At 39.0% G+C, this 11806-nt stretch overlaps 1 protein-coding gene across 2 annotated transcripts in view; it reads right to left on the minus strand.

Annotated features, from left to right (window-relative positions):
• Positions 1 to 11806, minus strand: part of ctnna2 (catenin (cadherin-associated protein), alpha 2) — a 352125-nt gene that overhangs the window by 24709 nt on the left and 315610 nt on the right. For both annotated transcript variants that reach the window (XM_059337500.1, XM_059337510.1), the window contains one exon: positions 2110 to 2261. In XM_059337500.1, coding sequence (XP_059193483.1) covers positions 2110 to 2261 — 152 coding nt within the window. The remainder of the gene's footprint in view (positions 1 to 2109; positions 2262 to 11806) is intronic.

An 11806-nucleotide genomic window follows, 5' to 3' on the forward strand; every position in this document is an offset into this window, starting at 1 on the left:
TGAAAATTAGTGTTGTACCTGCAAGACTGAGCCAGGTATAGTGTTTAAAACACTCACTCTTAGAATTCCCTTTGTATAGTTAGTTAGCGAGGTTTTTAAATTATTTTCTTGGTTTCTTTAAGTAAAAATGAATAGTAGGTTTTGAGTCCTCTTTTGGTTATATTTATGTATATAACGTGAACAGCACCCACAAGCCATTTTCCCTCTGTATTGTGCCTCATTAATTTTGTTTGTAACAATAATCTGTGCTCCTTTATTCAAAATGTTGTTATTTTAACCCAACACTGCTGGTGTGATTTGCTTCCCTTTCCTTTAATGAGCTGGGTAGTAACACTGGTCATTCCTTTCAGTGGGGCCATTGGTTTGACACTGTGCAAGTGCAGACACAGAGGACTCCAGCAAAGAAGACCACATTGTTGTTTGGCAAAAACAGTGACCTTATACTAGTTACTGTGATTCTGCTGTTTTCGGAGATGTAAAAACTTGTTTCACAGTATTATAAATCACTGTGTAGTGTTATGACATCTGATAAGGCTTTAAACTCAAGGATCCATTATTAAAACCAGCCTTCGCAGATTGTATTTCATCGTCTCTCTGTTGCCCTGAAACAACGTGCCCCCATCAATGCAGGACTTTGCATTTTGTAATGCAGCTCTGCTTTCACTCTGAACTTCCAGCAAAAGTTGAACTTTCTGCTTGAGGCTGGCTGTAGGTCAGTTTGTTGGGAATAGGAGAGTGTGAACACCAGTCTTCAACCACCGTTCAATTTCATACATGTTCCACTGTATCCAGCATTTGCTTCTCCATGGCACAGCTCTGCTTTGTATGTATGTGTGTGTGCGTACGTGGGCACATGAAGGCCAGGGCAAAACTATGTTTTGGAGAACTTTTCATTATAACTTTACACCCTTCTCAAGACCTGCCTCAATTCTTAAACACTGTGGAGAATTGGTTTCCTAATCCAGCTACTGCTCATAAGATCTGTGCTGTAAAAATTCTAAGGGAGACATTACTCGGCTTAAGTGGGAGAAAAATAACACAGATGCTTAAAAAAATGTGCGAACAAAAAAACTATTACATGTGGCACCAACATTTGCTATCTATATGATGGAGTTAGACAACAGAGAAAGCAAGGATCTTCCAAGTTGTTTCCTCAGAAAGTAATTGAACTTGGATGGGATTATGAAGCCAGCTGGTCCCGGGCAGTTCAAAGCTGCCTGTTTTACATTATTTACCAACATCAAATTATTTTCCATAATTAGATTTTTTCCAGAGCTGCACTGGGAACCCTTCCAGCCTGCATAAAGTTGAATAAATGAATTACATGGTGAAGAGAGAAGGGCCAGTTGGGGTGAAAAATGCAGATACTGTAACATCAGAGTGGGTATGTGAGGCAGTAGAGCTGCTGGTGTCATGTTGTTATGCAGCATTTTTATAATGACATGCTGTAAAATGTTCTGCCAGCTTTATGAAACAGATCATGTGACAGGTGTGACATCTCAAATGGGAATTCAAATGAATTTTAGATTTCAATTATGTTCCTCCTTAGGGCAGATATATTTTTGTCAGAGAACATGCGTTGTCATCTGTGACCGTCAGATTTTCGCACAGTTTGTCTCCACCAATAATGTACTGCAGATGAGAGTAAGGAGGCAAAAACTGGAAAGGTGTCTGTGAGTGTGACAAATTTGTCTCATGAGTCAAAGGGATGAATCCAGTGACTCAGGCGATTTTATTCTCAAAGGTTTTTATGATTAAATGCTTTGTGTATTTTCAAAGTATTAATTAGAGGGTAAAAAGGCAATAATATATGCACTGAAGTGATTGTAGATTGCACAAATGTAGATCATAAATACAAACCAAATATGCTTAATACAGACGCATTGACTGGCTATTCAGCAACACTAGGAAATTTATTCAGATGTCTACATTCACAAAAAACCCAATAAAATGTTTTAAATATATGGACGAAAGCAGAAATAAATTACCGCACTCAGTCTTGGTCAGCATTTCTAACTGCATTCATTTCTGTCAAACTCTTGCTGAGCTTTAAACCATTTCAGGGGATTTCAATAAGTGTTTTCCTTTCTAAGGTGGTAATGGACGTACCCTTATCATGAGGACAGCTTTCCTGATGTCACGGACGCCGTCATAGACCAAACGGGATGCATCAATGAACTCATTCTCCTCGAAGGCCTGTGGAGGGTTCGTACTGAGCGCCTCGATAGCAACCTCCACTTGTTCAGCGAAACGGGGCATGACTGCAGGAAGGGAGAGGTAAAGGGAGGTAGACAGAGAGAACAAGAGTGAAGATATGAGTGTCATGTGTATAGAAGTCTTTCAGAAATTAGAAAAAAAGAAAAGGTTGAAAGCAGGATAATGAGTGTGTATTTTCTCTAGCTGAGGCCATGATTGCAATCTTTTTATGTAATATTTTACAGCAGCTTACAGTCTCCTCCTGCGCCACGTCTGTGTTCACTTGTGCACTTCAGGAGAAGGCGAGATGTCACCCTAAACCTCTGTGTAAGTGACAATATGCTGTTCACACGTTGCACACCAATTAGCTACTTCACCTCTGCCTACCTAACAGGAAGATTGGCCTGTCTGTCACAGATCTATTTGTGTGTACGCGTGGTGAAGTGTGTGTATGCATGTGTTCATGTGTGTAACCTGTGAGAAGAAGGCTGCGCGTGCTTCAGTGTTACAGTACAAGGACGCTAGCTTGCAAGCTCAGCCTGTCAAATCACAATGAAGGGAAACAAATTCATCAAAGTCTTTTGAGCTGAACAAAAGCCGAGCAACAAAAGAAAGTCTCTATTGACCATAAAAATGGTTGGTTTTGTTGTCAGTATCAATTGGCCAGACCCGATGGAAGAGCTTTATGCTCTTTGTGTGTTCAAATGAATTGTGCTGAATGTGAAAAGACATTACTAAATATTCACGAATGCTGACTGAATGTTTGAATATTTAGCAGGCTACCTTTCTTCGTAATCTCCTGTTGAGTCACAATAATTGAATGCAGAGTTTAATAATGTGTTTTTTTTTAATGGACTCTGTGCTGTCAGAAATTATCATAACAAAAGCTATGGTTTACCTGGACGGACAGTCGTCAGCCAGAAAAGGTCGGTTTTCATATACTATGTTATCTATGGGGGCTTTTTAAAATGCCACAAATGACTATAACTGCACTATTATTTGTGATTGTGCCTCAGGTCCACAACTGTATGGATATTTTTATATGAATCAACAATAAATATGCATATTTAGGAATGCTTTTAGACAGAAAAATAGAGATAGAGAGACAAAGTATGAGAAAGACAGATTTGCTTATAAAAATGTTAGAGAAAGATGACTACTGCGTATGTGAAATAATCAGCAACAAATATGAATACATAAAGAGTGGATTTCTGAAGAGTAGATACTTGGACCGATTTAAGACAGCCCCCTTTTTTAGAGGAGGGGACAGGTCTAATGAGGACAGACGGATAGCAAAAAGAAAAGACAAATAAAGTACGGCAGCTTGGCTGGTGAGCCTGCACCAGAAAGCCAACTGTGTGATTTTATTATCATTCTCCACACTTTCCTCCTCTCGTACATGCAGAGTAAACTAAATCAATTAGCCAGCTTGCACTAAAGGTGTATCTGCAGTATACTTATTTGTCTGATATAAAGCATAAGCTATATTTCACAAAACATAAAAGGCACTACAAAAAGTCTCTCCCTTTTTCTTTTCATTTTTAATTCAGTTTAATCCACTTACTGCAGAAGCGTAAAATAGGCTTTTGGGAATTGCTGGGAAGGCGTTTTAAATAGAAATATTTAAATGTTCTCCAAGCTCTTAATGAGCAAAGTTGCTGATGGTAAGGAGCAATTTCACTCATTCCAGTTGAAAAATGATGAAGGGAATTAAATGTGACCATGTAGGAATGGATTTTTTTCACCCCTTAGGCTTAAGTGTGATTTAAGTGAGAAGTTATAGAAGTACAATGAATGCTTAAAAACCTCAAAGCAGAGATGGCGTACCCCAGTGAGGTGTTTAACGAGCTCCAGACACCGCAAACTGCACCGTTTTTGATGCCTAAACCTCAATTTTGTATAAAGACAGCTCAATGTATTACAAGTGGTAAAATCAAAAGTAATTATACAAAGACAAAACACACTTAATCATTAAAGGTACAATGTGTAGGATTTGTCTGTTGTCGTTTGTAAAGACAACATTCAAATTTGGCCCCTCGTCCCTGGCTCAATGACATATAACTAGTCGGCAAGTTTAGCGATCTCAAGTCTAGCTAGCAAATGGCCATCATATTTGTGTCCAGACAGGAGAATTTAGTGGAACTTCTCGACCTTCCAACTCCGATTTCATGTCAGCCAGACAGAAAAATGAAAAGAAATGAAAAAATACAGGCAGAGGGCAGAGTCTCTGGCAGGATGCTCCTCTCAGCTCACCTACGTGTCATTTTTGAAAATACTTGAGAAATTTATGAAAAAGAACGTTAATAAACAAATAGGTTTCTGGCTAATTGTGACTCTTGTAATGTCCACAGCTGACGCGCTGGACTGTGTGTGTGTGTTATCTTTTGGACGTGTAGACGAACACAAAGCATTAAATAATATTAGGTTCCGACTGATCAAATGGTCAGAATAATCAATACTCACTCTGTCTCTCTTATTTCTGAAGAAACACTTATCTTTATGGTTAAATGTGACGAGTCCGATCTATTAAAAAAAACAGCACAAGTATATTTCGGATTGGGAGTTATTCAGGGCTTCAGCCCTCACAACCCACACCTTAGCCTAGGTGCATTTATACTCTACCACTTGAATAATGTGTAAAAGGAGCCAAATTGAGCTCAGCTTAAAAACTTTATGGACGTTTTTGCATCATAATATCATTAGCGCTATATCTTGTCTGGTGGGGCAGATATTGGTTGCAAGTGATGCGCAATTCATGGTGCTATCAACCTATTAACCTCATCTTTTTTTTAACTTGGCGACTGTCTCTGAGTTCAGCATTAACATAAACAGTAGTCGGTTACAATCTGTATTTAATAGTCTTGTGTTTGACCTACATAGTGTGTATACAATGTACATGTACTGTATATTATATATAATATTATATATACTTTCAAAAAGCTATCGTCAATATTTTTTGTATTGATAAAAGAACCACAGGACTATTTATGTATGTGAAAGCAGTTGCATGGCAACCACCTACTAGCATAATGGATCCACAAAAAAACAAAACTTTTATAAAAGTGGCTTCTGCTGCCAGGTGGTTACCGCCAGAAGTTCAGCATGGTGAACTCTGAGTGCCAGACCAAAACCTGTGCACATTCACGTGTGCAGCACGGTAACTGCTTCCACTCTGCAGTGCACATGCCCCTTTAGTCAAGACCCCACAGAGACTTATCACCTGTCTCTGCAGTTCCCCTCAGCTCTGCAGAGCTTCAAGTGTCTGTTGTATGGCCTGCAATTTACTGTTTATTCGTTTCAGCTGTAGAAACACAATGTCCAGTGCATGCTCAGCACTAATCATCAGACAGATAAAGGTAGCGACCAGCTGATAAACATAGTGCAGAATAAATAGGATTTTTCCTATTAAAACCCTCAGATTATTCCCTTGGGAGTAATTAATTCCAAGGTATTATTATAGCATACAGTAAAGCTCATCTCCTGTTCTTGCCTCTTAGCCTGTCTTGGTGCTGCTATAACATATGAGCCCCCAATGTGGGATCCACAAAGTCTTAGTATGGAAATTATGCACAAGTAGAATTTTACACTTGGTAAAACATGTAACATAAAATATCTTCTGTCCACTCTAGAAAATCAGCTTCAAATATTCTTGGTCTCTCCACAAAAGTAATGAAAATGTAATTGTTGTATCGGTGTGGAAAAATGCTGCATCAAACTTTAAAGCTGCTAAAGTAGAAATTTGAGAGAAAACACTGAAGGTGATGAGTTTAGGACTAAGTTTCTCGTGCTTTTAGTCTGCTTATTGCTTTGCTCTCCTACACTCTAACCTTGGCTTAAATGCTTCACCTACCTCATCATACCGCACTGCTCCTCTCATAGCAATTTCCCCATCAGCACTCTCTCCTACTGTAACTCCCACCTCTATTTAGGCACACATTAAAAAGCCTCACCTCCTCTCCTTGCAAGCTCTGAGTTTGCCATCTGCTTCCCATTCTCTCTACAACCTCTATTCCTATCATTAGAACAATGGATACACATTTAAAGAGCATCTCACCCAGTCAGTCCCCTTAAGTACAAATTGACTCATTGATGTCGCTAACAAGGTTTTCTGATTAAAGAATTCAAAATAAATGCTCTGTATTTATGGTGGGTTGCTTTTAGTCGGGCCAGCCACAAAGTCTGGTCTTCGGAGCTATTATTTTCAAAGTAGACACTGTGAAGTGTCTTTACTTCTTTCCCTAAGTCTCTGCTGCACTTCTTTTTAGTGCACTTGATCCACTGATTTACAGGCATGACATGAGGGTGGCAGAGTGTGCATGTGTGTTATTACTCACTGCAAAACCCCGACTAAATCCCATTTACTGTGCCCCGATGTAATAACAAGGAGCGACGCAACCCTGCTTCTCTAAATGGCACACTACTTCGGCCATATATCAGTTTTTTAATCTACCCTCTCCAGGCACCACATTAATGATCGACTTTAAAATTTGTCCCTTTTTTTGAGGAGAAGATTAGTTTAAACACAAGGAGTTAGTGGGCAGAAAAGTGTCTCAGGGAAGAAGGAGGGAGAGGGGAAAAGAGAGAGAAGCCATAACCACTTTCCCATTAGGCTATTGATTTTTCTCCCTCTCAAGGACACGCTTCAATCCCGGGCCCATGTGTGGACTGTCTGTCAGGAATCTATGGCTCAGCTTTACACCGAAGAGTTGTGTGCCTTGGCTGCCTGTATTTGGCCCAGCCGTAAATCTGACCACACTCAATATGAGAAAGAGGGATGGGCAAATTGAGACAAGGTCAAAGGGCACGTAGTTGTGATAAGCGTCCCTTGTTGATGTGGCAGCTGTCAGAAAGACAGGCAAGTGGCTGCGATCGGCAGACTGGCCGAGGGCATAAACACAGGGGCAATCAAATAAAAACACAAACAGCCAACTCAAAGCCACACACACACACATACTTAGGCACAGGGTAAATGTTTTACACATGCACACAACTGAGAAAAGGAAAAAGGGGACCACATCAATGAATTCCACTAAAATCCCTGCTCAAATCGCTTAGTGAAATCCTCGGTGACAGCTATTGATTTTTTGGTAGAGTCTAGTTAATTGGACTCAGTACCCTCTGAAAAGTGTGTGGTCCTATATCCTTTTTCTTTGTTCAGCAACACTTAATCATCTTTCCCCCAGCTATAGATTTCTCCTTGACTGTGTTCAAATCCATAGACATCAGGTCTTTGAGGACTGAGGGGAGAGGGAGGCAAAAGTTCACAAGGATCAATAAGTGCTTTATGGTCCAGATCAGATGTGCATGGTAGCCCCTAAAAAAGCCCAACTACCACCACTAAGAGGGAAACAGGAAGGGGAAACACAACAGCTCTTCATCAAAGAGAAATATGGAGCCAATGAAACGCTGGTCTAACACAGTTGCTGGTCCCCCCGCCTTAACATCTCAATTAGCACCTACAATCGAGAGGACACGAGGCCTCGTTAAAGTTTAAGACAGGAGTCCTCCCTGAGGCCATGCAGCCAATGAGACTTGCCTATTTGCTGCAACACTATTAGACTCTATCATTCCAGCCCTTAGCTTAATGTGAAGTCACACAGGACCCTGGCCATCTAAAAAATCAGCTGTTTGATGTATCCATTGTCTTGTCAATGTTATGCTATAATTTCCTGCCTCAGTAGGCTACAGTATATTATACTGCTGTAGTTCTATAGGATGGAGCAGCATGCAACTGGTTTGTAACAAAATCACAACGTCATTCATAATCGGCATGCTGCAGATTTTCTATACTTTTGGAAAATGTCAAAGTTGCATGAATGACAGCCTGTGTCACCTGCAGGAGAGCAAAGAAGTAGCAGCCACAGAAAGTCACATCTGCTGACATCTTCACTGAATAAACTGAGTAAAATTCACTGACACTTGGTTTTGTAGTTGAAATATTCAGCACCAAGGACAGAAATCAACCCACATTGGTAATTTTCTGTTTGGCCTCTGCATTCCACCACCACTGTTTTTTTTCTTTGGCCATATTAAATCTGAGCAGCGTGAACTCAGTGGAATGCTTCTCATGTTAATAGAAGTCTTGCATTTTTCAGCTTTCATTATAAAATACAAAACATCAAATATAGAGATACAAACAGTCTCTATAGAAGATATGCACTTTTAACACATATTTCCTTCAGATGGCACACGGGGTATAAATGCTGAAGCTTTTACTTTGCTATACATGGCGAAGAACAACATCTGATATGGACGCCTTCAGTCTAACATTTTACACCGGGCACAAGAAATGCATTCTTCAATTACATTCCATATCTGCAAAACACTTACTATAATCTTTAATTTTAGAACCTGACATTGTTAGATTTTGGGTTGTTGGTGCTTGGACACCAAATCCTCCGCCATCATGTTGTCGGTCAACTCTCCTTCCTCTGAGACGTGATGAGACTCCTGCTACACTTAACTACAAGTCTGCTATCCTCTCACCTCCATTGTCTGAATAAGTATTTCAAACATGCTTAGTATCTTTACAAATTATTGTTTTTTGACTTAATAAATGAGGGCGCTGATATGCTAAAAATGGCAAGCACTTTTACTTTTCTTGTTGACAAAGTAGTAAAGAGTAGACTGGAACTGCAAGATAATAGTTGTAGTACTGGCTGTGGCTGGTTCCAGTGTTATTTCTTCCATCGCTGTCACTGTGATACATTATTATTATTATCTCAGGGGAAATGTATTCGCTTGAAATGAAACCATAATATTGTAGCATATGTTTCTTAGTGCTAACAATGTGCTAATGTTGCCAACAGTGCAATTCTTACAGGTTCCAGTATAAACTGTAAGAAGTACAGTGAAGTATCTTAATGTGTAGGTGGTTGAACTAATCCATACAGACAGCTGTGGGCTATGTTTCACCTTCAACAATCAATCATGTTGTTCTACATGGAGTTTTTCCAGTAAATCCTCTTTCTGGAAGGTTTTAACAATATAAGAAAAGAGTCTTATAAGATAGAAATGATTCAGTAAAATGATACTATCCTGAAATTGCACGAAGGTTGCTTATGTTTATGATTGTGGTTGCATTCTGTAGCCAGTTATATTATGTATCCAGGGGTCTAACTAATAAAAAATAAGCAAATTTATTGGTATAATTAGGAGGATTAGTAATCTGGTAACTACAAACTGTCTTCGCACACTTTATTATAGTGTAATGTATCTACATCTTTCATATTGTAATATAGTTTGGGCAAGCACCTTTCCTACCACACTGAATTTTGGTTCTTCAGAAACGTTTGGTTAGGATGGCAACCCGATCTGAGTCACATGCCTCATCTGTACCTCTTTTTCAGCAACTCCAGATACTTGCTGTTCATGATATCAATATCTCTCAATTTTATTTTTAAGGTATATTCAGATCATGAAAACTTTCCAAAGCACTTTAAGACTTATTTTTAATGTAATTCCCAGGTTCACTCTTATCCAACACCTCAATCTTTAGATCTTCATCCTCCAAGATATCTCACATGCAGGGGTCAATTTATTGTTCAATTTAGGGAGACTAAATTATGGAATACCTTTTTCCATTTGGCAAAGAACTCCATCTCTATAAAATGTTTCAAAAGTTGTCTAAAAGCCAATTTAACTGCTGTTTTAAAACTCTAATTCACACACAAATACACTTCTATATCATGTTTATTTCTGTTTTTATATTTTTTACATTTGTTTTTATATTATTTTTTGTTATTGTCAACTTGTTGTTGATGTTATAAATATGTTTTTTCTTATTAAAATAAGCCCATCTGGGTTTTCTGCCTCTCCCTGCACTTTACACTATATGTTATCTTTGTCATTTTATGTAATTATAACTGTGCAAATGAACCTAAAACTAAACCTTTTTTTTCTTCCTATTTCTCATTATGAGCCATTAGAAGTATGTCAACTGTTAAAAAAACAAATATGTGATAAAGAAATATCACCGGGCAATAAATGTGATTGGGCATCATCGACACTTTTCCATGTGTTGTTCTCAGTAAATGCTGACATCATCTCTCTGAGATCCTGCTGACTCGAGAAACAAGCTCCGTCTTCCATGGAGGATTAATAGAACAGCACTACAATTATATAGTCTTCATGTGTGACAGGGTTATGGTCATATGAAATTGACCTTATGTGTCCACCAGATATTGCCACTGTACTTCATCAATTAATTACCCTAATCAATTAAACTAAATTATTCAATAATAGAACAGAATGTGCTTAAGACACCATATAACCAGCAATGTGTGTAGTCCATTATGGTGGAGTTGAGCGCCAGCAGAGGGGCGTGCACGTGACACACGTGAGTCGCCTAATGCTGTTTGCGACTTATCAGCGAGCAAAAAGAGGAGGGGGTGAATGTGTCCCTCAATTATCCTGGCAGATGAAAGTAACGAGCAAAACAATAGATATGGTGCCTCGCTAAATGGGCTCTAATGGGAGAGGCGGAAAGTGGGGGAGGGATGGATGGGCGAGAATGGAGAAAAAAGAGCTGAAGAGGGGGGCTAGTAGTGTAACAGAGGGATTGTGGTTGGATTTGATGCTTGTGGACAGGTAATTTCTATATTACGTCTTTCCTTTCATCCAGTGTTTTTGCTTGTTCACCTTTTATAATGGTTCATCGTTTAAAGGCATGTTAGTGTCTATTTTTAAGATTCGAGGAGCTATTTCATAAAGCAAAAATTGTTACATAAGAAAATAAATACACCAGACCCTTTCTTCTTTCACAATATCTTAAACAAGAATGTGTTAATGGAAAGAAACACTAACTTCTCAAGATCTGAACCACCTGAGTGTTATTACATTCTCATAATGTATGACACAACCAGTTCTGGGAAAACTCAACAAATTAATTTTTTTTTCTACTGAGACGTTTCTTGGGTTCATTATGTAGGGGGTCAACAGGTACATCAGGAGATACAACAGGAAATAGCCACAGCCTGACACTCTGACACTGACCAAAGCTCTCACCTTATCCTGTTTACTGAGCGTTCAAATATTCCTTCATTAAACACCAGTGATCAAGGTAGAAGTTTTATATGGTGTTATGGTATGTTTCTATTATGCAGTTGAGAAGAACAGGTTTGAGAGCAAAACTTTCCACACTGTTTTACTGCAACTAAATGTTTTGAATACAACAGTTTTGCTTGTTGTTGACTTCAATACTGTGGACGAGACCTACGCTGAAATATGTGAGATGCAACTCCACAGGTCAGTCACAATTAAAGTGACAGTGAGAGTGGTTTTAAAACCATGGGGAAGATGGAGAAGGAGTGAGTGAGACAGAAAATCAATGTTCTTATTTAATTATGTGCGTATGTGTAATGGGTAAAAAATACATATTATATTTTCAGCCAGCAGCTGCTATTTTTAGTTCAATTAGCGATTCTCTCACTTGTCACAGGTACATTACCAGGATGTCTAATAGCCTGCATGACCTTGTGCATGTAGCAAGGAGTTAACAACATCGCCCAGCTGCCAGATGGATTGAGGCTGGTCAATAGAGGCTTAGAGTCTTAACATTTGGCAGTGAAGTTCCCGCCCACAATATTCAGCTTAACAGCAAGAAAAATGT

Source organism: Centropristis striata, chromosome 1 (genome assembly GCF_030273125.1).
Source record: "Centropristis striata isolate RG_2023a ecotype Rhode Island chromosome 1, C.striata_1.0, whole genome shotgun sequence".
Lineage (NCBI taxonomy): Eukaryota > Metazoa > Chordata > Actinopteri > Perciformes > Serranidae > Centropristis > Centropristis striata.